The 26,185-nt window shown below is 42.0% G+C and overlaps 2 protein-coding genes and 1 long non-coding RNA gene across 4 annotated transcripts; 1 reads left to right on the top strand and 2 right to left on the bottom strand.

The window, feature by feature from the left end:
* Positions 1 to 1,552: 1,552 nt before the first annotated feature.
* On the bottom strand, positions 1,553 to 5,863 carry LOC119019894 (chondroitin sulfate N-acetylgalactosaminyltransferase 1-like). Its single transcript, XM_037098851.1, has 9 exons — positions 5,486 to 5,863; positions 5,294 to 5,394; positions 5,008 to 5,186; positions 4,456 to 4,672; positions 4,001 to 4,102; positions 3,703 to 3,884; positions 2,476 to 2,570; positions 2,287 to 2,368; positions 1,553 to 1,994 (listed from the first exon to the last, which is right to left on the bottom strand). The coding sequence occupies exons 1-9, from the start codon at positions 5,846 to 5,848 to the stop codon at positions 1,711 to 1,713; spliced, it is 1,605 nt and encodes a 534-aa protein (XP_036954746.1). The 5' UTR covers positions 5,849 to 5,863; the 3' UTR covers positions 1,553 to 1,710.
* Positions 3,018 to 10,596, top strand: LOC119019897. The gene is made up of 5 exons (XR_005075182.1): positions 3,018 to 3,161; positions 3,706 to 3,924; positions 7,291 to 7,370; positions 8,131 to 8,180; positions 9,573 to 10,596. It is a non-coding gene; the product is annotated as an uncharacterized LOC119019897 (long non-coding RNA).
* rnf122 (ring finger protein 122) lies at positions 9,959 to 25,602 on the bottom strand. 2 transcript variants are annotated; one of them, XM_037098852.1, is made up of 6 exons: positions 25,136 to 25,602; positions 19,399 to 19,555; positions 12,877 to 12,922; positions 12,752 to 12,793; positions 12,563 to 12,645; positions 9,959 to 11,666 (listed from the first exon to the last, which is right to left on the bottom strand). In XM_037098852.1, exons 1-6 carry the CDS (start codon positions 25,158 to 25,160, stop codon positions 11,552 to 11,554), a joined length of 468 nt encoding a protein of 155 aa, XP_036954747.1. In that variant the 5' UTR covers positions 25,161 to 25,602; the 3' UTR covers positions 9,959 to 11,551. The 2 variants fall into 2 exon arrangements, with proteins under 2 accessions (XP_036954747.1, XP_036954748.1); XM_037098853.1 differs by having other exon boundaries at positions 12,563 to 12,642.
* Between the last annotated feature and the right edge of the window lie 583 nt (positions 25,603 to 26,185).

Below are 26,185 nucleotides of genomic sequence, written 5' to 3'. Positions count from 1 at the left end.
ATTCCACTGAGGAATCATGACAGTCATACAGGTGAACAAACAGCTGGAGCTGAACGACAGATGTCTTCTGAAGGGAAGCATGTTTCTGTGTGTAAGTCTGAGTGTGTGAGCCTGAGACTGTGTGTTGACACCAGTCTGATCATTTATTCATTTAATTATTGATAGAACAGCTTGAAGACATGACAGGAAACAGGTTGAGAGGGAGGGGGAATGACACGCAGCAAAGGGCCCCAGGCTAATGACTTATGTCATTACTTTGTTCACCTGTACACCAGTGCATGTGTCTGACGTCAGACCGAAGGCCTGTATAAATGCTGCCATACATTCCAATCTCCACATTTGGCACATGAGTTTGGCACGAGTGCAAAAAAATCTGAAAGCTGAATAGCTGCATTGTTGGAGAGAGACAATAATCTTTTGGATTAGCAGAGGAGAAGATAATCACTGTAATCACTGGAAAAGTGAAATTGCTACCGAGAACTGGCTTCTGGTTGGCTGGCTGGACGCACCTGAGCGGACCACATGCTGCCTGGAGCTGCTCTGGAGCCAGACTAGCAGGATAGAGGTAAGATAACTTTCATGTTCATGGTTATGCATGTCTAAATACATAAATTAATTTCTCCAACGCTCTACAATGTGCTTTTAGTTCAAAATGACTATTTCTAAACAAGTTTTAAAGTCAAAAATCACGTGTGACAAATTGAAAACCACTCGACTGCTGTTTAAGCGGGTAATTTTCTTGCAAATTTGGGGTCTAAATTTGTCCCCAAAAGAAGATGAAGATTTTTTTTTTCTTGAGCCCCACAGAGACAGTGGAACTATGATGATCCTTTACATCAGAACGTTTGCTCCCTCTGTGTTGATAGTTTAGTAGATTAATTTGATTGAGTTGACATTGTTTTGATATCCAATTTTATACAATTTGTGAACAAACTGACATATATTCCTTAGATTACCAACAGAATACGGAATTAAATCCAAACTATTGTAAAGACCAGGACCAGGGTGTAAATAACATCTTTTAGAATCAATCTAGGCCTCTAGACACTTTGAACATGCAGGATAAGCCGTATGAAACTGTGTTTTATGGTTGTTTTCATTCACTTTTTTACATTGTAAAACAAGCAGTTGTTTAGGAGAATGCTAAATATTTTGTCGACTACAAAACTTAACCCTCCTTTTCATCAGCATGAGGATGCGTAGATAATGACTGAATTATCATTTTTGGGGAGAGCTGTTCCTTTAAGACAGAAACTAATTGACAAGTGGAGAAAAAAAATGAAATTCTATCCTGCAGACATTGTGTCTTGTCAAACACAGATATAAGTTGTAATGCATTACAGCATGGTGGTGATGCTCATCCACGTGGAGTTCAAGTAACTAATGATGTAAATTCAATAAAAATACAACCTTATGTTAACAGTTTCGCAGCACGACAGGAACATTTTGTGAATGCTTGCCATTAGTAATCCACATCAAAGACAAACTATTAAGGATATTTTTTTTTTTTTAACTCCTGTAACTTTTCTGTTGAAATTAATGGACAAATAGATCACACAGGTCATTCTTTTATTGAAATATCAGTCATTATTGTTTTTTTTTTTTTAATGTCAGTTTTGTGTCCGCATGGAGGACATGAATTATCATGAACATGCCGACTCATCACATCACCAGAGTCCTCCCATCTCATCTCCAGCTCAGCTCCTCTCACTATGTCTCTCCTCTCCCCTGCAGCTGGGAGTTCAAATGCAGCTCGATCTCTCTCTGGAAGAACAGCTCCCCCAGCTGGCCGTGCGAGGCTTCGCTCATGGCTTTGGTCTGCATGCACATCTTGTACTTGTCCGGAGGCAGCTCATCCGCGCAGGTCTTCTCGTGCCACAGGTGGAAAAGGCCGCGAGACGGAGAGCGAATCACCATCAGCTTGCTGTGGAGGTACTTCCTGTACAGGTGCACGTCCTCCAACCCCCAACCTTTAATGTGTCGGTCAAAACCCCCTGGCAGGAAGTTTGTAGTGAGAATCAGAAGATGCATTTAACTTCACATTCATTTAATATTTAAAGATGATTTTATGCCCATGAGACTTGGGGACTTTCATGCTTTAAACAATCTGTAAAGTCACCAAAAACATGCAGTGTTCATGTAATAATGCACAGAATCATGTACTTTATGCATTTATTGCTACATTCAGTACCTCCATATTATGAAATGGACCCTTGGCAGTAATATTTAGTTGTATTATGTGTTTGAAAACATGGAATTATGAATAACGAAAGCATTTTTCATTACCTATGTTGAGGAAATCAGACCTGTACTGGCATGTCATGCCAAACCCAAAGTCCCTCCAGAATCCAGTTTCCTTCCTCATCACCTGCAGCAAAAAAACAGCAGCCTGACCTAAGTGTTACATATCCTGACGATATTAGCTCTGATTCATTCAAGTAAATTTAACTCTATTGTTTGTTTGTTTTTACCTACCAGTTGTTGTTGAAGAGAGGGGAGAAGTGTGTGATTATGGTAGATGATGGCTGGGTTGTACTGGCTGAAGAGCACCGGATAATACACTTTCTTACCTGGAGGGAAAAATAGTTATAGAACAAAATATAGTTAAAGAGTCAGTCATATAAACTCAATAATGTGTCCCATTTCCTACAAGTGCTGCCTGTAATAACAACAACACAGATGGTATAAATCACTGATGTTATCTGTTTAATGCGGGAAGCAAGAGCAGACGTTTGACTGGAGTGGAACGAATTAATAAGTTCGTTGACAGCAACAGTAAACACCAGACCTGAGAAGAGAAATGAATGACTGCCCACAACAGAAACATCACAGTGCCAGAAACTTATTGATCATGATGAGATCATAGATTTTGATCACATCAGATACTGTGACTTACAAGCAGAACAACAGGTGTCACTGATAACATTAATGACGTTAAGACGCCCCAATGATGTCAGCGTCTTCTGTGAAAATAAAAGAAGATACGGGCGAGAATTAGGTAAGCGATGTCTCCTCACAGCCAGATTTCTCTCAGAATGGAGGAGACATCTGTCGCGTGTTTTCTCTGACTCTCACTGACGCAGTTCAGTGGAATGAATGAAGCGAGGATTGATGCGGAGCGGCTGCTCTCCGTGGCTGTTGAGACGGGGTGCAGGCTGCAGGTGTGACGCTGAATCTCGTATCAGTTGATAATCAAACAGCAGGAGGTGTCGGTGCTGCTGTGGTGGAACTTTTTTTTAGTGTTCTATGTTTTTTTTTGTTTTTCGGATTTAGCCTCAACCAATCATGTGAAATGTATGTGCTTATTTATCTTCATTGTGTGGGTGGTATTTGTTGATTGAGGTCATTGTAATCAGCATGTGCAGTTTTGTTTGCCAAATTTAAATAGAAAGGAAGCCACTCCATTTCATTTTCAGTAGCTCATCAACCTGAGCAGCCAGAGTAACTGAAGACATCTGTTTACAGCGCCTTGAATTAATTCAATGCAACAGATGGCAGAGACAGTATGACAAAAATAGAACATATATATGCAATATGATGTTGAAAAAAGCAGTGTAGATGTTTGTTATAACTCCAGTAGGAACAGGCTGTATTATGAATCAGGCTGGAGAACCCCTCTGTGGTGTAAATGTTGCATGATGTCAAAAAAAAAAGCTCCCGCGTAAATGTTTCATGAAGCTTCGGCTGAAGGAAATCTCTCACCAGGCTCCGCGTTGAGACGGCAGGAGGTCAAGAAGTCAGCGGTGAAGTGGATGTCGACGTCACAGAAGAAGAGCAGCACGTTGTGGCTCCGCCTCCACGCCCTGGCCCCCACGTCCAGGCCCCGCCCACGAGAGAACTCCTCGTTCATCTGGATCAGAGTGAAGCTCCTGAACCGGGTCTCTCTGAGGGACAGACGACAGGAGGACTGTTTAAATCAGACAGGTACTCTGAAGCGTCTGAGTGCTTTCATCTGAAATGTTTAGAGCGAATAATTTGATGTGAACTTGGCTACATTTACCTGGTGGTTTGGTCCAGCATGGCTTTCACCTGGTCTATCTGATCTCGACCAAAGTAGACCACAGTGAGATGAACCCGGCCGTCCTGCTGGATGCAAACTTCTCTGAACCAGGAAAACCAAAAAAACACACACACACAGAAGGAGGCATTACACAAATAAAAACATGTTAGAACTCCCTCTATACTGCTTTCTCCAGAGATAAATTGCAGACAAATTGCATTTTCTCAGATAAGAACAACAATTACATTCACACCTGTGAAACAACAAAAAATCTCATTTTCTCTGAAGTGGGGAGAAGTCTCATTGGATTTCAACCAACCACTCCATTAAGATAAGGATTCACTCAGCGCTTCCAAATAAATTACTAAAAGACTGAGATCAATAATGTCAGGATACAATCACATTTGGAGTCCACAAGCTGCTGCCGGTGTGTTAATTTACTTTTCAAATGATACCTGAAGTTGTTGATGAACTGCCTGAAAGCGTCCGCCCTCTTGGAAAGAGGCACAATGATGTTGATGAGGACGCCGCGCGTGTCCAGGCTCTCGCTCTTCACCTTCAACACGGGACCAAACGGCCTGAAGAGCACGAGCTGAGTGAAGTCCTGCGGGCCGTCGCCTTTAAACACCAGCTCATAGATGGTTCCTCTGTCCCGCTCCGTACGAGTCAACCCTGAGGCAGGAAAAAAAAAAACAGGGAAATCACATCCCATATCCTCCTGTAGGTAAATACATTCCCTCAAACATTGTCCTGGAGTTTATATTTGTCATTTGTTTTCAATGCCACTCTCTACTTTCACCTCTTTTCCCGATATGTCTACCTATTATTTAAACTAGCCAGTAGCATATTCAAGTACAGCTGAGATCTGACCAATCAACGTAAATGATGCAGCACCAGAAGAGAAGGCAGGACAAAGCTTATCTTGATACAGTTGATAGAGTTGATGCTTCCGGGCTGGGAACCAGAAACTGGACACTCTAATCAACGATGATAAACGTCTCCCTCACCTTCTACGAAATCTGCAGGGGAGTAAGTTCTTTTCCTCCTGATGTTGTCTGCGTGCTGCTGAGGTCCGTTCAGGACGTGCAGGGCCGTCTCCACTGTGCTGATCAGCTCGTCCCTGCGGTCCCTCCTCACAGGCCTCTCCTCTGGGTGCCTGGTCAGTCCCGTCTCCAGCTGATACACCCTGAGTGAGTGACACAGCACAAAAAAAAAAAACCCTCTCATGAGACATCAGAAGTAGGTCACACAGTTACAACCTGGAGGCCCCGATGGCTCCACTGTCCCACTCACCTCCGCAGGGTGAACGTGTCAAAAGGAATCACTGCATATTCGCTGGGCAGCTTTACACCTGAGTTCACCTCCGCCTGGTTCAGCTGGGAGCGGAAGAACTCCTGGAGGACATGATGTAACATTTACCGCTACATCTATAACGTCAAACTTCATTTATCTCATCAGCACGCATGGATTCAGCATCTTTCCTACCTTGAGGTCAGTCTGTGTCGAGGTTTTGTGCAGACTCTCCAGACCCTGAGGCAGAATCCCTTTAGTTTTAGCTTTATCCAGGGACTCCTGGAGCTGCTGCGTCCTGTCCTGGAGGGCCTCCTTCAGCTGGGCTATCTGCTTGGTCAGGCTGTTGATGTAATGTTTGTGAGAGTCCTCCCTCTCCTGCAACAAGGCCATGTATCCCTCCTTGCTGGTGGTGCCTCCGGACCACAGCAGAGAGTGCTGGCTGGTGTGAGACGTCGGTTTACAGGCCAGGAGGTAGAACAGAGACAGGCAGCAGCAGAGGCCCAGCACAATGAGCCCCACTCGGGCCAACAGGGCTAGAAGCCACCGTTTAAACATGGTGGATTGTCTTTGTCAAAAATCCTTAAAAACTTGAGGTCTTTAAATCATGTCTGTACTTTTGTCACGTGGAGACGCACCCACAGAAATGTGAGCAATCCATAGCTCCTCGACAATACATTAAAAAATATGGCTGTTATATTAGACGTCCTCCTGTTTTCTCATGCTGTCCTTATCTGTCACATCCTCAGGCAGCATCTTCAACAACTGTCCAAACATCAGATCCTCTTAAATAATCCGCTAATATGTTTGCTGAGTGAGAAGAGAAGAGCATCACCAGAGCGCTGAAGCTCCCTACAATGAGAAAAATATACATGTTAAACATTCAACAGCAATGTCAGCAGTTCTATTAAAGGGACAGTTGACCTTAAAATCAAAACTACACATCTCAACTGTGGATATCTCCAAAACTCTGCACCTCAGACCAAAACACCCTGCACGGATAAACAGCACCACTGGTAAGCAGGTAAAACATGACATTTGGATTTTGGCGCGTGCTGTGCCTTTAAATTGAATGCCAAGGCCTAATTGCCAGTTCCGGACACAATCTGTGAGTGATGAGGGATGTTTTTACTTAGATTTATTTATTTTCAGGGTTTCATAGACGCCTCAGTAGGTCAAAATATTGCTAAGCTGATACAATGTTCACCATCTTAATTTAGTGAGTTGTTATGCTAGTATTTGCTAATTCACCCAAAACACAAAGAATAACTGAGGCTAATGGGAATGTCATTCATTTTAAAGTTATTTTTCCTTAACTAAAGTTTGGAAAATGACAAATTTGACCTGATGGTGGAGCTGAAAGGACAGTGAGAGGATAAAGATTCATCCTCTGGAGATCATGAATAATTACAAAACGATCCATCCACCAGCTGTTGAGATATTGACCAGATGACGGAAGAGGTTAGAGATAAAAATAGTCATCCATCTCCATTTGGATCCACACTAAAAGTTAATGGGATCTACTTTGGGTTGATTACCCATCGTAATTCCGCTGACAAACCAACCGACAAACGGACACGGGTGTAAACATAACCTCCTAAATACCTAACAACATTCAACAAATCAAATGACAAACTGAAGGAGAGCAAACCAACCAACCTCATCGGTCCTGTCCTGGTGTGTGTGAGCAGTGTACTTCATTAGCAGCCCGTCTTCTCGCTGCTGCTGGACTGCTGCTCGGGTTTTTAGAGGGTTTGCCTGCTTTAAAATGCACAGAAACAAGAAATAACCTGACCTTACATTCACTCTGAGTGCCACGACGCTGAAGGTGGGAAGTGACAGAAACAAGCATTTCTCTGTGTGTCTCTCCACCCTGTATGTGTGAGTACGTGTGTGTGTGTACGTGTGTGTGTTGCCATCATCAGTTTATTCACAGCACAGATGGCTCTTTATTGCTCAGGTAGAGGCTGATCTCATGAAAGACTTGCTTATGTTTCCAGGTCCACTCAGGCTGCATGTGTGTGTGTTGGTCATTACACATGCACACATACCATACAGACCCTTTTAAAGCCCTGGACAGGTATGTTTTTTTTTTATAAAATTTCACCCTGTTTTTCAACCCTTTCACCATCCATCCATAGCATCGCCAGCTTTTCAGCTTATATGTCACAGTTATGGCTGTAAACTTTGATCTCTCGTGGCTCGCATTAAAGCTTTTCATCTGTTTTTTTTTTTGTAATTGACTGCAAAGCTTTTATCTCGCTGTCATCTCATTCGAACACCTTCCATGCAAATTAATCGCAGTGGGTCATCACATTTATGAGCTTTCGGGATAAAAAAAAAAAAAAAAAACTGATAGCAGAAGACTGAGATCACAAGCCGAGACATGCAAACGTCACCCTCCAACACATACTTAACACCCTACAAAGCTGAAATTACACTTAAAAAAATGCTATAATCACCAACTGCTGTGAATCTTGAAGGAAAGTTGTAACCAGATGTCCGTCATCCTGAACTGCTGGTCTCTTCCTGCAAAAAAAACATGTTTCTCAAAAAAATATTTCCAGGAAAACACAGAGAAGTTTATGCATCCGTACTAAGATTTAATAACTCTAACGTGAGGAAAGCAAACGTTATCCTGCTGAGGTGCCTCCTCTCTTCCCCATCCTCTCTCCTCTCAGTCTCCACCTTTTCCCAGCACCTCCCTCTCCTCCCTCTCCTCTCCTCTCCTCTCCTCTCCTCTCTCTTTTTCCATCTCTCGCTCTTCTATCCAGCCCAGTGTTCACTTCCATCCCTAAGAGATCTCACACCATCTGCCTTCATCCTGAATTCCCTTTCAGGTCGCCTGAGGCTCCACCCTGCCCTTAAGTCTAATTAGAAGGCAACCGGGGTAAGGACTGCCCTTCAGACTTTCAATGCTCTGCCACCTGCAATCTGTTGCGGGGAAATAGCTAGGTACCGCTTGGATCCTACCAATAGGACGGGGTCTTGCACATTTAATGAGGCAGCGTACAGATGGTCCTTGTTTCCATTCGGGTGTCAAATCCTGAGCTCTGACTCCTCTAAATGTTGGAGTTGTGTCTCTCCTCTGGTTCTCCTCAATATCTTCGGTGCATCCTACCTATCTTTTGAATGAAAACATGGATGCATTCAGTGCTTATTGTTCTTGTATTGTTACTATTATCAACAGTTTTTGTCCAGCAGAAGAATGCTAAATGCAGCTGAAATGGAGCTGAGCTGTATGAACAGAACAGTTTTATTGACATTTTAGCATAAAAAGTTTTGGGGAAGAAAGTTTAATCAGAAGAGAAAGTTTTTTGTTTTTATGTCATACTAAATGAACCCCTCATTTTCATGACTGAATGAGCTGAATAAATAGACATTTTGTCCTCTGAGAACAGCTTGTTTATTCAGTTATGGGAAAAAACATAATATTTCTGAGTTTGCATTATTACATCATTCATTTTGTAGTTTGAATTTATTTTTCCAACCGACCAAGTAGCAGTCATCCATATCCATCCCATGCACAACGTCAACGCCATGTCAGTCCAATGCCTATGTCAGTATAACGTCTACTGTAGAGAGTGCCAGTGCATGTCAGCCAGTTGCTGATCAACATGTTTGAAAAATGCTTTTATAAAGAGACAGGGACTAAATCTGCCATTTAAAAAAACTGGTGGAGACATGTCCCCAGCGTCCCCAGTGTAAATGACACCTATGCTCACAACGCTAGAATTATTTTTCTGATGCTAAAGACAACAGTGCTGCATTTTCTGTAAAGAAAAAAAGGCCAAGAAAATACTTAAAAAATGCATATTAGACTAATAAATAATTTTAGCAACCCCCTTTAAAAAAGCATAAAATTTAAAATTTAAATTTCAGTGGCCTAGTAAAGAATCTCCAACAACACCTGAAAAGGCAAATACTTCAAGAAATGTGCATTATGAAATAATAATAGGTGTCATTTGGTGATGCCGGGGACATTTTTGACGTGACAATCACTGACGCTGTCACTTATTAAAAGCATATTTAGTTAAAAATTTGTTTAAAAGTGAAGGAAGAAATGATAACCAACAAAGTTGATTACATTAATTTTGATGCCCCATTTTGACATTTCTTTGACATCATAACTACTCTGACCTCATATGATCTTATCTCTTCACAAAGCGACACCCTTGGCAGTGACTTACTTTTTCTTTCTACAAAATTCTGAAACTACTGAAAAACTAGAAATGTTATTTGAACGTGAAGTGAACTCTGTATTATTTCCCTCTGCTTTCAGGCCAAAGAGTGGACTCAAGGTTATAAATGGCTTCATGTGACTCAAAGTCATCAGTCAGAAGGTGGTTTAAAAGGACAATTATGATGTGAGCCCAGTTTTACATGATGTCCCTTTGTCTGTTCCATTTATGTCAACAATAAAAAAAAAACAAGTTTAAAGAAAAAAACAAGCTGGACAAACAAGAAAATTATTATTAGTTTTAACCTTCCAGAACTTGGAAAATGATGTTACTTCTCACTGGAATTTGAGGTATTGTTTGGCTTCCGAGGGTCTCAAGACAAAAAAGGTGAAGAAGCAGCACATTAGAGAGACTTAACACTTTCATGCCTCATATGACCTGGTGGTGGCGCCAGATACACAACTACCAGGAAGGAAACGAGAGAAGCTGAGCAAAACAGACAACTGTATTTATTATTGTTTCAAGTTATTTACATCTGTTGGATTACAAAAATGTGGAATGTGGCCAGAATCCGAGCAAACGTTTTCTCACGTGCCGGCTTTTCCTTTTTGTTTTTTTTTATTTCTTCTTTTCTTGGCACACAACAGACTCGTGTGACTCCAGCAGCCTCACCTGTGTGTGTGTTTGGCTTTTTAAATTACAGTGCAGGTGGCGTCTGTATGTGCTTTGTGAGTTTTGTGCTCAATTTAGGCAGTGTTTCGCTTTCTGAATCGCTGTAAATCACACAAAAAAAAGACCCTACAGTACAACTGTGGAATGTAAAAACTGAATCACCAGCAATAATGCCACAAAAATGCGAGTGAGATTAAATTGCTTCCCAGATGGATTCACAGAACAACACAGAGGGTCTGCTTTCCTTTATCTTCAGAAGAGGCAGCGTCTCTTGATACTTCACAGACTTTTATAAAAGATTCACCACACCTGAAAACAAGAGGACCTGCTGTGCCGCATACGAACCTTAGTCGAACATTTTAGAAGAACAAAGGCATGGAAACTTTTTTCTTTTCTTGTGAAAATTCAAAGTGCAATATCTAAAAAAAAACAAAAACAAAACAAAAATCAACATATTTCAACAAAGAACTTAACTGTTACAGCGAGAGACAGGAGGTGTCAGTGCCTTCCATCTATATTAACACTTACAAATAAAACATGTCTGAATGAGAAAACAACTGGAGCATGAACATACATTATATCACTGTAGAAGTGAGCCCCCATATGGATTTTACACATCAGTATCGGTCCAACAAATCAGCAAAGACACTAACCTGCTACACGTGGACTGCAGTTTGAGCCGCTTCTTCTGTGAATAATTTAGATCCTCATGCTGAGGCGTGAATCCGCTTCAATCACCTTTGCCACAGAATATTTAAATTTCTCTTACATTTTTTTTGGCTTCTGGACAAGTTTTGTTAAACCCTTGTTCTACTTCTCTTTTGTATTTGAAACTAAATTACTGGATTGTTAGAAGTGTAACCTCCTCTGTGTCTCAAAACCTCTCCTCCAGTGGCATCCATAATTTCACAATAACCTCTTCCAATATCGATAATATCTCATATCTGTGACCACCGTGACAAATAGCACTCATTCATGCTCCGAGAGGCGGTCAGTGCCTCCTTCCGTCATCATGGAACACTCACTTGTTCACATTGCTGTGAAAAACGCAACTGTGTCTCCTCCACTTCAGCTGTGCCATTAACCTCACTCGAGAAGATGTGACGGAGCGGGTGAATAGGGGGATGTTGAAAGAAGAGTGGTGGAGTGAGTGATGTGTGGGTGGATGGAGATAATCTCTCAGACACTACAAGGTGTTGTGCTGCCATCTCCGAGATGGTTGCTAGGCAACAGCATCCTTCATAGTCTTTCTCCGGGTGGTAACTAGGTTACCCCAAATTACTATCATCATGTTTGCTGTGTTTTAACGGCAAAAACAGTGTTCCTCGTCCTGTTGGTCGCTAACTTAAACCAGCTGGTGTTTGGCCGGGCGCCGGCGTCCCCACCCAGGCTGGCAGGGGTTGAGCGGTTACACCAGTTCATCCAGCAGAGTCCCTATGCTGTGGTGCTGCTCAGGGGGTCCGGCTATGGGTTTGTTGCACATGGGGCAGACGCAGCGCACCTCCAGCCACTTTACTAGACACCTGTGAAGAAGAACAGGAGAGACCTCAAAAGAGGAGCCAAACTTCTTATCAAACAAGCCTAATGCCAGTACTTGTGACCCATGTACAGTGGTGGAGGAGGTATTGAGGTCTTTCATTTAAACACAAGGTATGCAAGGATCATGGGAATCGATGCATTGAGTGTGTTGAACAGAAATGTGTCAAGGACGAGGTAACGTGTTCAAGTCTTGACGTGTCATCTGATGTAGTGTATATGGTTTATTTGATAGGGACAGATACAAATCATGTGGGTTGTACAACAATCCAACAGAAAGCATCATAGCATTTATAGCCTTAGCTGATTTCCAATGCCCGTCCCTAGAGGGGCCTTTAGAATCTACAGAGAATTTAATATTTTCTGTGTGACTAGTAACTGTAACTATAAAACTTAATGTAGTCGAGTAAAGACTAAATAGAAGTACTTGAAGCTCTAATTAAACTGGCGTTGGATTTAATGTATCGTTCATTTTCATGCTGTCACAATAAAGTCTACCTGCCAAAGATTCCTATTATATTGCTTTAACTTCTCCTGTTGTGCTCCTCATGTTGAAGATGACAGCGAGGAATGGGCATACTATATTTTAAGACACCTAATAAACCAGATCTTAATACAAGCTCTACCTTCCGTCTCCCAAGTGCATGCCCTCGCCCTGACCCTGAACAGAAGAAGCACGAAGAAGTGACCGAATGTCAGCGCTGCTGAACAAGACGTCCTGCAGTGCCGCCCGGCAGCCAGGAACCAATAGTCCTGTGTAAAATCCTGATCACCGAGACTCCGGATCTCACATGAGCATTTTCATTTTCAACTAGTCCGGGCAGGCGGGCGCAGAGTGGTAACAAGAGCAGAGAAAGACCCCACTGTGCTCTCCTGTACTCACTTCCTGTGGAAGGCATGTTGGCATGGCAACACTCCCAGCTCGTCTTTCACTTTGAAGTCCTCGAGACACACGGCGCACGTCTGCTGTGAGAGGGACAGACAGGGCACAGTGAGACGGGCAGACATTTGATGAGGTTATTATGCATTATAGAGGCGTGTTTGTTCCTATGAGTGGAAATCACATCCTTACCCCATGAAGACTCAACTTTTTTGGATCTCCTTTTAAAACCACCTGCGGGAGTGACGAAAAGCAAAATGTGTTGGAGAGAGATTTTTAAGCTCTTAAGAGTGCGAAATATTAAAGTCAATTTTTACCTCTCTGTATCCAAACCGCTCACTCTGGGCTTGGTGTCGTAGTTTGCTGTGGATGAATAGAAAACACATTCATGAGTAACTTTCTTCACAATCTGTGCAACCTTCACTCGACTACACTTGTTGAGGACGGCAGAACCAGAGATGTCGCCGTATTTTATTCCACACATTTTTCTTCCTTTTCAAAACCTGACAGCAAAGCGACTTATTATGCAGAAAAGTGTGAAATTAGTATATTTTACATTATTAGATTATTATCAATGACGTATTAGCATGTAGGCAAAAGGGCATTTTATTGCTGTTGCACATGCAGAGACATTCATATTGTTATTGTTGTGTATTATTGTGTTCTGGCATCAAATGGATACTTGTAATGTAAATACAGTACATGAGTACATGCACTTAGTTGCTTTCCACTGTTTTGCACATTAGGGTATAAAGATGCCGGCATCTATTCTAGGGCGAGTTCAACAGCGGGTCATTGTTTTCACGCTGAGATTCAAGTTTATGTGGTTAAAAAGATGGAACTGTGATAACAGAAGCTGTGTAACTGCAGGGTATACTCTGATAATTAACTGTCTTTTCAAACAGCTACAGCGGCCACACACACACTAACATACACAAACACACACACACACACACACACACACACACACACACACACACGTTCTCTGCAAACACACCCACACACATTGTTCACAAGTAATCATGTAACTACACACACGCACACACACTTGTACACAAACACAGCTAATGAGTATGTTACGTCTTTGAGTCCCTGCAACGCCCCCAAAACCAACAATGGAGAGCAGATCTTTATCACTTGGCGAGCCGCGTCTGTTCAGCCGGTTATTTTTGGCCTCCTGTTTTTACACGACTAAACATAGACGCAAATGTCTATCACTGTCTGTGATTTGAGCCTGGAACTAAATGCAGTGAGCACAGCTGAGATGAAAGATTAAATGTTTATTTGAGATCTGATGCTTCACAAAAATAAAAAATAAATAACTGAGAAGTATCTCCGCGAGTCACCGCTTAAAGTAAGGAAACGACAGTTATTCGTTGTTTTTGTCATTCGGTTTATTGTTTACGCTGATTGCCGCTAACAATCCTCCGTGCAGAACAATGTGAGGATACACGTTTTACATGTGTTGAGGTTTCCCATGCCTGGAGAATGATGTGAAGTGGGTGAAAGGGGGCCATGATGGGGGATTTCAGAGTTTCTGTTCAGCTATTGTGCCCAGTGTGCAGGAATAGAAAATCCTCACACAGCTACTGTGGACCAGTTCATATTGTATGAAGTAACAATGAACTCAGCAGGTGTAGACGACATAATGAGAGGAGCACAAAACTTCCTCAAACTCAGTGAAATCAATGGTTTCCTTCTCATAAAAACTGTTGACACTTTATTTGGTATGCAGAATCTGTGTGCAACATATGTTAACATCTCTACATCTTGTATATCAAAAGAGTTCAAAGATGTCATTCCAAATCAGGCACTGACATTGTGTGTTTGAGCGGCAGCAGAGTAAAGGCCATGCTTAAAACTAGCATGCTAATAACTGGACATTGAATTTATTGTTTTAAATTAACCAGCAACTAAATACATGCTGCTGATGAAATAATTGGTGAGAATATAATGCAGTTTAGCTCCCAGCTATTATTCATACTCATTCAGCAGCTTCTCTATAAAATGGAAGCCAGCAATGCAGTTCAGCTCCCATCTCTTATTCATAATTCTGCTTCTCCATACAAATTCAAGCCAGCAATGCAGTGCAGCTCCCAGCCATTATATCAAGCAATGCAGTTTAGTTGCCAGCTTATCATTTATTTTACATAGCTACTGGCATATCTCCATCTGTTCATACTCCTCCATCTGCTTCGTTATGCTATTTAAAGACAGCAATTCAGTTTAGCATCTGCCTTTAAAAATACCTTAAGATATTCCACATCGTTTCATACATTATTAGTTTTATTCAACTTTTAAAGTCAGCAATGCAGTTCAGTGTCAGCTGTCCCACAACCAGCATTCATACTGCAGTTTCTTCAGAGACTGCCTTCTCTAGTTGTTTGAATCATTTTGCAAGCGAAAACCATCAAGAAATTACTTAAATTCCAGCTTCTCAAATGCTGCTTTCCCTTGTATTATATGTGTGTAGGATTTGGCATGCTAAAATTCTTCACTTAAATATATGTCACCTTGGCCTCCTTAACTGAATTAAGAGAAATACCAGCAGTTGCCATTGTTTTCTGCAGTCATTGATTGCAGTACACATTAAGAAATCTTTCCAATAAATGTCTCAAGATGCATATTTATGGTTCTACATGGTCCAGGAGTTGTCTTATTTAAAGTTTCAAACTGCACTTAACCACCTTGCTCCAAATATTTCCATTTTTCAACTTAGTAATTGTCCTTTTTTATCTTCTTTTCATTATGGTTTGTGAATTCACTGGCGAAAAAAAATAACCAGTAAACACTTTTCTTTACAACGAAGCTCAATGTCAGCCTGTCTCTGTGGTTTTTAGAGTACAGCCTGTAGGATGATGTTTTTGATTTGTTACTCTGTAAACAAGAGTGAATTTTAATGTGACAAGACATATGGAGAGACAGATGTTCTCACATCATCAAATGCACACAAGCAAACTACTAAATACTTGAATCAACATTTCTTTCTGCAAGAAAACAAATGATTGATGATTTGGATAATATAAGATAGAACTGTTATTACTCCATTGGCATACTCCATAGTCTCGATGTCATGACAATGGTCTCTACAGTCACAAGTGTTGCTTTCTTTTTGAATAATTTTGGGCTTTTCATACCAACTGAGCTACTGACGTGTCCCCCAGGTTGAGCTCATTCAGGGTAAAGGAGACAACTTTCATAACGTCCTAATGTCTGTCAACTGTTGCTTTATTTTCAGTCTGCTTTCCAGTCTTCTGCAAGTAAGAGAGGATCTGTATGACCATTTCTATACACTCCATGGTCCTGCATGGGATTTGTTAAAAACTTCTAATTACTAAAAGTCTGAATAATCAAACCAGTCGTGTTTCCTGTTGACGGATGAACAACTGTGTTAAGTCTTTCTTCTCTGGGACGTCTAGTTTGTAGGAAAAGAAATGAATCAGTGACTTCAGCTGGGGAGAATGATCCTGGTGGCTTAATATTTATGCTCTCAGTCTCCGTACTGTCAGACTGAACACACCTCTGCACATTGTGGCTCTCATAATATCTCTCTGACTGCTGCCACCGCTGTGCTATCCCTTGACGGAAAAAGAGACCTGCTGCTGTTCGAGCAGATTGGAGCATAATTAAAGATATGATATTTTTGGTGAGAGCTTGGCACCCTTGCAGTTTTGCACTGCCGTCACTGCTGTGCACACCCCCAGTTTGTGCCACAGTTTGAATATGAAGGCTAAATGGATTGCGTGCGCTCAGCAAATCCTCCCCACATCTCAAGGCTTTTTTAGAAAAACTTCATATAATTGCTTTGTATGACTAAAAAGGAGAAAATCTCAATAGATGAATTGAGACAGAGGGCAATTTTTTAGTCATTAGATTAAGTTGAAATTGAACATCACAAACTCCCTGACACACAGGATTTACACAGAGCCCGTCTGAGAGGGATAATAGGAAACCTGCCCCTGACAGCGAATAGCATTCATCGCTCAGTATTCATCTGATGAATCATCTGTCTATAAATGAATTCACAATCACACTCCTACCCGAGACTACCTTCAGCATGTTCATGGGGCCAGGAAGTGACTCATTGGTTATGATTCACAGGCTTTAGGAGAGACAGGAAGGAGAGTTGATGATCAATTTATTGGCGAGCCCAGGCCAAACAAAATGACGGAAAATTGCCCAACCTCACTACGACACGATAAATCCGAACTAAATATTGATATGTGTTCCGGTTGTGTTGATTGGAGCTTATTTTGTTGGATGCCAGACCGGACTGGCTGAGAGAATTTGAGAGTGTCAGGCCAGCGTTAAAAATGCTAAATTAAATGTGTTATTCAAACAGAAGACAACACAGGGCGGCTACAGTCCAAAAATGTAGACAGTCAGCCCGCCTAACTGCTTTAACCTGATGTCTGTATCACATATACAACACAATGTTCAGTCAGCGCATGGAGAGTGTGTGGACGATCAATGTGGCGAGAAAATGGACAGCACAGGAGAAAGAAAAAAATCACAAATATTTTCTCGAACAAGGTAGGAAAAATGACAGAAATAAGGGAAATAATCTGGACCACCGTGGTAGATTCTGATACTGATATTAGGAGATAACAAAATTCCAATATCAATATATTGGCAGGTATAGAAATGATTTTTTTCAGTTATCACTCAAATATGGTTATTAAACAGTTGTTACATAGATTTGTAATGGGATTAATTAATTAATCAACTAATAATTATCACAGCATCCTTTTCTGCATTACAGTCTTAAAAATATCTTACATATATGCTGATATGGATCTATATGTGAGAGGCAAACGTCAGCTGATGACTTAAGCCGACAGTGTTTGTCGGTCAGGCTCTAATCACCTATATCCACTTTTCTGTCAGGTGGAAGTAGTTACTCAGAGCTCCCAAAGCTTCATGGTCATCAACACAATTCCAGTTGGAGCTGTGAGGAAATGCCACATGGAAAACAAACACGAGGATACAGGATATATGTAAATATGTATTTCCTTAATTGCTCTTGAAATTTAGCTAGATTGCCGTCTTGAATTATGATCTGAGTCCAGTTGTTGTGAACGACTGACTTAATAATTAACAGAGAGTTCAAAAAGGAATTCTGTGTCTTAAAATGACTGCATCTCCAAAATAAACTACTAAAGAAAAGTAAATGAATACTGGGCAGGATTCATCTTGTCGCCTTTTTTAAAACGACTTTTATAATTTAAAAACTAATCTCATCACAGCGTCAACTTAATAGCTCTTGATCAAAACACGTTGGATTAAAAAAAATGAGGTTCAAAGTTCATTCCTGAGCTTGGAAACAGCTGTTAAAAGATAATTGTGCCACAAAGTAAAGACAGCATGATCTTCATCACCAGATGGAGGTTTTTAAGCCAATATGAATGAGACACTTGTATAACTGCTCAGAAAAAAATGGAAATTTGACATCAGATAAATCTGGTCATGAGGATGCGAACAGCTAAACGACGAGCGGAATCTCGCTATAAAGTCTGTGAAGTCCAGCTGCAGGTTCAGGTGATAATTCTCTGTGGGTTTACTTCTATGAACACACGGACCACTCACAAGTTAACCTGGTTTTCACATTGGATACATTGGTCTTATAAAAATATTGATGATAGCTTATTTTAAATATCCAACAAATACAGTTGTGTTTTGGGATCAAGAATAAACTTTACAATTTGTTTTTTTTTATGTTTTAAAGGCAACAAGATATTGAATAGGTTGTTTGGATTGTGACTACTTCACTTGGTGCTGTTGAAAAACGAAAATGAGCCACACAAGAGGCCACTGCTCAAAATCCACCAGAATGCATCATGCCAACTGTTTACCAACTACCACTGTTAGTGACCTGTTCCAGTTGGCTCTGAATGTCTCTCTACTCCCGCCCCCTTTTCTATTTGTCTTTTAATATTTGACATTTTGATAACGTAGGTGATTTGGATGTTGCTAAAATTAGCACACCACATTATAAGACATCAGGCATTTTGCCAAATACAGATGCTCAGGCTCAAGATCAAACACAAACCCTGCTGCAGGTGTTGACGTTTCCTTCATGAGGTGCTGCACACTGCAGACGTTCATGTGTGCTGTTTTTGTGTACTCCCACTGCGCGCTATTCAGGCCATGTGTTTATTCTGAGCAGAGGCTCTCTGCAGTTTTCCTCTCTGCTGTCCTCACACATTGTGACAGGCTGCTTCCTGTTGCCTCACATCCTGTCCTTCAGACACAAACGTCCCCTCAGCTCATCAGGGAGTTCACAATCAACTGCGGGAGAGGTCACCCTGTTCCTCTCTCTCTTTTTTTTTTTTTTGTGCCTCCCTCACTGTGTTTCACGCCTTCTCACACACACAGACACACACAATCTATCTACTGTGACTATTTCAGGATTGTGATGTTGGTCGGTCCACCGCATTGGTCCAAACGGAAATGTCTCAACAACTTTTATGCCTCTTTTCGACTGGTCAAAAATCCCACTTAAACCTGTTAAGATTGAGTGAGCATTTTTTGTGAGCATGTGGGGATGTGTAAACTCTGTGTTTACACCCAGGTCAATTCCCTTGGCATTAGACCTGGGTTTTTATCACCTCAGCCCCAGCTTTGAACTAAATGTAAGACCCAGGTGAATGCGCTAAATTCAACCGCACAAAATTATGACGCGTTGTCAACATCTGGTGGTGGTGGCGTGTCGCATTTGGTAATACATTTTTATTTGCTTAAATAAATTTTGTCCTGTGTGAAGGACAACATTGGCTGCTTTTTCAGCCTGACACATTTCCTGTCTTTAATCACATATCCCTGCTTCTCTTGCCGCTCACCTGATGAAGTAACAGCAGAAGATGAGGCTCAGGATGAAGACAAAGATGCCTGTCCCGAAGATGACCATGTAGATGTTGAGGGGCAGGTCCTGGAAGGTGATGGGCGGCATGGTGCACGACTTGTTGGAGTAAACCAGTCCAAGACCACAGAAGCACCCTGAACAAACACAAGAGGGAAGATTTACAAAGACAGCATTGCTAACAATATGTTTCAAAACAGACCTGCACCTCCGTCTGCAGCTAATGGAAGCAACAAATTAAAGCTTCACACACACGTACACACAGACACAAAGAAAAAGGTGGAGGAAGATGACCACTGCACTTTCCTGTCATGGTAAAAGAGTCCTTTTCAGCAATGTCTTTAATAATCATGTGAAACTCTATTAATGCGGTATCCAAGCAACACAGTTGCATCTGTCAACACGGCAGATCCACACCTCTTTGTTCTCCAATAACAGGTCAGTGGAGTTTAAAGTAACAGTTAGAGCCACAGATCACCCTCAACCCCTCTTTGGTGAAATTAAAAAGAAAAATCGATTTAAGACACCGACGGAAATCTAGTTCTAAAACACGCTGCAATTTAATCAAAAGAATTAGATTATGATATCTGTATTCTTCTACAGAGGGAGGCGGTTCATCCATATGCTCTACAAAACTACATTACAGATGAAAACTTTGCAGTGTGCTCCAAATGTTTTGTTTCTGTTAAAAGTGCCGTCTTTGTCTCAGCCTTCTCTGACACTACACTCCTGCACGTGTTTGTTTTACCATGAAATAGATTATCACTGTAGCGCTGCTGTCAAGGTCAGAGGTGGAGGAGGGATGGGGGAGGGTAAGGACTGAGGGGGGGAAATGTGGCGTGACACTGGACAGGTTGCAGTACATCTGTGGTTTACAATATTTGAAGGTCAGTTTACAGTATTTGACGGGGTGTGTTTATTGCTCTACTCCTCAGGTATAAATGAACTGAGAGGAGCCACAGATCTCAAGGGAAAAACTTAACCAAGCGAGAAAACAGCCTGTGGATTATACAGACTGAAACAAAGAGATACAGCGAGCACACTTGTGTTTTGTGTGTCTGCATGAGTAATGAGAAGTCGGTATCTGTATGTGAGAGGCGGCATTGTGAGATCAGGGTCACACTAACCCAGCGAGTGAAAGTGAACCGGAGCTAACGCAGGACTCATCGCAGTCTGCTGATGATGAACCTCTTCATATTAGAGACGGGGGACAGCAGGCAGTGTTCAGGTTTCCATTTTGATCAAATACTACGGCAGCTGATTTCACTGATTAGCACGACTTCACCCGGAGACAAGGCAGTAATCAGCGGAATCAGCCTGTGTATTGTTGAATCAGAATAGAGAGCTCCTGACTCTTGGCCTTCAAAGCCACCCGACAACAACTTATCTTTTAATAGAAACAAAATGTACTACATGACATAAGTGAAGAGCTTTGCCAGGAACAAACTCTTCAGCCACTCCTTATTGTGTAGCACTTCCTGTGTCTCATGCAGTTCATGTGGACTGCCTGTAAGTGTGACTGTGTCCGTCTACGGTCACTAGTCAGATCAACTTGTAACCTGTCCAAGGAGCAGTTCGCCTCTTGCCTAGTGCATGCTGGGATTGACTCCCACCCTTTTTGACTGTGAGTAGGCTAAGAATTCTATGAAGTAGACAGATGGAGAAACAGGGATGGATGGATGGATGGATGGATGGAGACTGATAGACAATAGGCAGATGGATGAACCTATGTATGGCTGGACACATGGATGGGTGGATGTACAGATCAGTGAGCAGACAAATGAATGGATGAACGGATGGATGGATGGATGGATGGATGGATAGAGGGATGGAGACCTTTAGCAGTTTCATATCCCTGTGATTGGAATTGTTTTCTCGGGGCACGGTTTTTTCAATCGACCCTGGTATTTCTAGTCACTCCTGCAGCCGAAGTGACACGATGACATTTCTATTTGACATTTCTCCCGCCTCACAGTGGAAATTGCAGTATGAGAGGATCAATACTTCCCACCTCTTAGTTCCACTCTCTCTGAATGAGCCCGTGATGCTTCATTTATCACGGCTTGTCGATGGCTACAAATCCAAGATCCACCACTAAATGACTTCACTCAGCGAGAGTCCTTGACGCCTGGGCCTGATCCGATCTGGTGTGATGTATGTATATTAAACACACTGACCCAGTTGCAGGGCCATAGCACAAATCTTACATAAAAGGGGTCAAAATTAGTACTGCCTATCCACTAACCAAAATCTGTAAGAATTTCAGAGTATTTAAAGACTGAACACCAAATGTATATTCCTCCCTACAGTGTGGCCTAAATGTTGTTCAAATATAATACATTGTTACAGATGAAACCAGCGGGTCATAATCTCTTTCAGCTTATGATGACCCCTCAGACGACCCATTCACCAAAATAAAAGTCAGCAAAGTGTTAAACCACAGATTAATTCAAACCATGTTTCTTTATCCAAGAAAAAAAATCCAATTCAGATTGAAAGATTACACCAGAAGAAAAAAATACACATTGATGCAAAAGTTATAAAAATCTAATTATGTCATATATTAATACATCAGTCACAGGGGATTTTTATATTAAGGAGGAATACTCCACAGTTTGATGACAATCCTTCTGTACTTTTAATTTTGAAAATGGGGAACTAGGAGGGACGTTCCCACATACAGGATTCCTCATGAGCAGGTTTTGTCAGAAATTCCCTATTCTTGCCTGATGATTGGGTTTCTCATTGGAATCCACCTTGAAGTACCCAACATGTGCAGCATGTGTATTAAAATATAAACTCCTTTTCATGACATTCAATCCTCTATATATTCCCAGATTACGCCTCAGCCTCCCCAACGGCAGCTGGACGCACGTGATGATGTGAACACGCGCAAACCAACAGACCTCATTTTCTCCATCATCTTCACATTCGCCAAACGATCTGCTTCACACAGATCGTCGGCAGACAAAGAGACTCACATAGCGAGTGGGTTGGGGGGGGGGGGGGGTCATATCTCTGTTCCTGTATTCATGTCACTGCACAGCTGATGGCACAAATCACCTGTGAAGCTGCTGCAGACACACAAATCTGGGTCATTTATATTCAAGTCTTTGTGTGTTTGTCATGTCAGGACTGTCTGTATGGATGGGCGCCCACGTCTTCCTCCTCCTCCACCTTTGTATGCTTGGAGGGCAGACAGCTATATGTGCTCTTACACTTTGGGTGGAGCCCCACATAACCACTGACCTATATATTGGCACACTCAGGAGGCGCCCCATTGCCATGGCGCCCAGGGTAGCAGATGCAAAAAAAAAAAAAAAAAAAAGGATGGAGGCTAGCCTTAGCAAAAGTTCTTATTTTGACGCGAAGGAGGAGATTTCGAGCCGGTCGTATTGAGCTGCCAGACAGATTCTCGTTGTTTTGGGGTTTTTTTTCCAAAAAGGCAGGAAAGTCCCTCCGTGATTTGATAGAGCTGTAAAATACCTCGACTATGGCAGCTTCCCTGACAGCTCCTACGAGATGCCTGGTGGGGTTTTGTCCTATATACGCCGTGTTCACACAAAGCTGCTTCTGCTGCTGCTGCTCGCACTAAAGACAGAACTTCCCATCAAATATTCAACAGTTCACATGGGGGGAAACACTCAAGCCTGCCTGCCTGCCTGCATGACTGCTGCTGGGTTTTTTTTCAAGCAGAAAGTAGGTTGGGCCCAAAAGTCCCCCATCACATGCACGAAGGCTCTACATGTGTCACACATCAACACCGGGACAAATAGGCATGATCACAGATACCCTGACGCACAGGAGCAGACGCTGAGCTGCGGCTGCCTGACACTGCTTCATTTTCCAGCAGAATGTCACTCTTTGATACTGTGTGTGTTTTTTTGTGTGTGTTGTACTATTTCCCCCTTGAATAGCAGGGGAATTGAGCAGCACAAAGGGAGTAATTGTTCTTGTCTGAACACCGCCAACAGTCGGCCGAGGAGGCTGCTGCGGCCGTTGCACTTAAACAGGCGAAAGTCAGGAGGGAAAAGACGACCACCGATCCATCATCTTCGCCAGGTTGACGCCGTGACAACCAAAGCACGCTGTCTGACTTAACATGAAGGGATTCATTTTGTCCCCAGAACGGCAGTTTCAAAACAACACGGGGACGTTTTTAAGATAATTGGTTGAGGCCGAGAAGAGCGCGAGAGGCTTCAGATAGAGTCAGTCAGTGTAAACACGATTACTCAGAGAAGGCAACATGTTACCCAGAGAGAGCACAACGACGGGTCTTGTGTGGCGCTCGGCTAGAGTTAGTTTAGATGGAAATAAAGGGTTCTATTGATAAAGCAGCCTCTCATTCTACCAGTCAATTACGCAAATTGATTAAATGTTTGGATAATCACTGTTTTAACATGTTCACATCAGACCTTTTAAGGAAAACTGTATCGGTTATTAAAGGGACACTGTTTAAAATACAGTTCATAAGTGGGTGTTAATCATTTAGAAGCAGTGCACAAAATGATTAATCAATGGTTTATAACAGCAGGGCTGCTGCTTATCATTACTTCATTATTGATGAATCCTCTTGTCAGTAAAAGCTTGTTGTACGTTCCCTCAGACTGAGGTGAAGCACTGAAAAACCTCGTTGTATCTCAACAATGTTCCAAAATACAAAGATATTCATTTAAATATCACGTACGACAAAGAAAGGATCCAAAACATTGTAAATTTAGAAGCAGGAGGCAGGAAATGTGTAGACTAAAACAGCTGATTGATTAGTTATCTGTTGTTGATGTTGTGTGGCTCTAATGATGTAGTTATAAGCAGGTAAGGACATTTTCAGGTGTATAATTCTAAAGAATTTGCTAATAAACTTAACTTCCCCCATGGAAACATGCATCTTACAATCACAGTAAGTTGATGGTGGTGAATTTTCATTATCAGTGAATTGACATGACAACATTATCGTCACACGAACGACGTCTCGTACGCTGACATACAGTCCCATACTGGTTTTTGTTTTAGTTTTTAATGTCAAGTTTTGGGAATATTTTGATGTTAATCAGGATACAGTCGTAAATTGTGTGCTTTCAGTTGTGGCTGCCCACAGGAGGAGCTTTAGTTGTTAACACATACATTAATAAACACCTCTACATTACTCTATTCACCTACATTATAGTGTGTTATACAGGAGTTCCTGAACATTTGATGTCAAGAACCCCAAAAACAGATGCACACTACACCCCAACACCCCCAATCTGAGAGGTTCCCCTCTGACTGATTGTTTTTTACAGCTTAAGCTGTATTCTTAAAGTCTTTATAATCACCCAATGATCAAACTAAGATCAATATGAAGTATAATCAATCACAAAAAGCCAACCACATGTCTTCCAAGGACCCCCAGTTTGAAGAGCATTTAATAAACGTTTATGCTGCTTATAATTAAATGCTAAACAAGTTGAGGTTAGAATAAAGTGTTGACACCATCAAATCCATGTGAAGCACAAAGCAAGACTGAAAGGAAGTGCTGTGTGATGTTTTTTTTCCCCCAGTGGGTGAAGGTGCAACAAATCGTCTTCTCTCACAGAGGAAATGTCTGAATTTAGAAAAACATTGGAGACTACAGTCCTACAACGCCGCTGCCGTGCAGCTCCCAGAGACACCAGGCTGCATATCAACACACACACTGTGTGACAGAGAGGCCTAACAGATATAAAATGACTGCTCACCGTTACACCACTGAAACGGGTGCATCAATGCACCAGAGGGAGTCCTCGCCGGCGGGATCCGATTCGTGTTTACCAACAAGCCGCAGCCGCCCGAGCAGATGGATGACCGCAATAAAAGTGCAGCAGCAGAGCCGAGAGACTGTCTGCCAGCAGCGGGGACGGAATAAAAAAAAAACAATAGCACCTGTGGTAGAATAATTAAAATAAATAAATTAATTAATTAAAAAAACAGTCGAGTACAAAGGCGCGTTTGTCGGAAGTTGAAGCGAGGTTATGTCACATTATTCGCGCGCTGCTTGGAGAGAAAGAAAAATCGAGAAATGTGGGTGTTGGATTTCCCCCCCTGCTCGTCTGTCCTCGCTGTGGCTCGTTTGGGCTGTGTTATTATTAATAGACGGCATAACAGTGACCCAGCAGCAGCATCTGTTAGAGAGAAGAGGAGGGCGAAGTGGAGCACTGGCTCGATGTTCCTGCTCCCGCCCACGCACACGAGGCTGACGTGCGGCTCGGCCAATCGTCAGCTCGCTCGGCTCGGCGTGTGTCTGTGACGCCCTGGCTGTGTCCTCCACCACCACCACTACCACCACCTCCCTCTGAGTTATTCATGCGTGCTATACGGGTTAATTCTTTACAAGAAAGCAAGGAAAGCAACGCCAAGATATGATAAACTACCGAGGTCACCAGTCCAAGTCATCTCACAGGGCTGGAGGTAAACCCTGGGGTGAAAAATTAGATGTGGGCCCCTTTTACCCACCACAAATTATCCATGCACTGGGTATATATCAAATACATATATCATATGTATCAGCTGCAGTTAATTAAGATTTAGGAATTTAAAAGGGTGTAAGTGAAACGAGCTTCATGGAGCCATTATGTGTTTCTTTGTAGTTGTTGTTGTTGTTGTTGTCTGTTTCAGGTGTTTAGGAGAATGCTGCAACTCTGTTTTGCTGTGAAGCTCCAGAAGTGTTTTGTGGACTTAAAAACTAATGTTGAATTTTCACTTTTGGTGAACTCAACCTTGAAGTTGACTTTGAGTTATTCAGGGTGAAC

The sequence above is a fragment of the Acanthopagrus latus genome, chromosome 5 (assembly GCF_904848185.1).
Source record: "Acanthopagrus latus isolate v.2019 chromosome 5, fAcaLat1.1, whole genome shotgun sequence".
Classification (NCBI taxonomy): Eukaryota; Metazoa; Chordata; class Actinopteri; order Spariformes; family Sparidae; genus Acanthopagrus; species Acanthopagrus latus.
The sequence above is the reverse complement of the archived record's forward strand: the minus strand, read 5'-3'. Positions and strand labels throughout refer to the sequence as shown.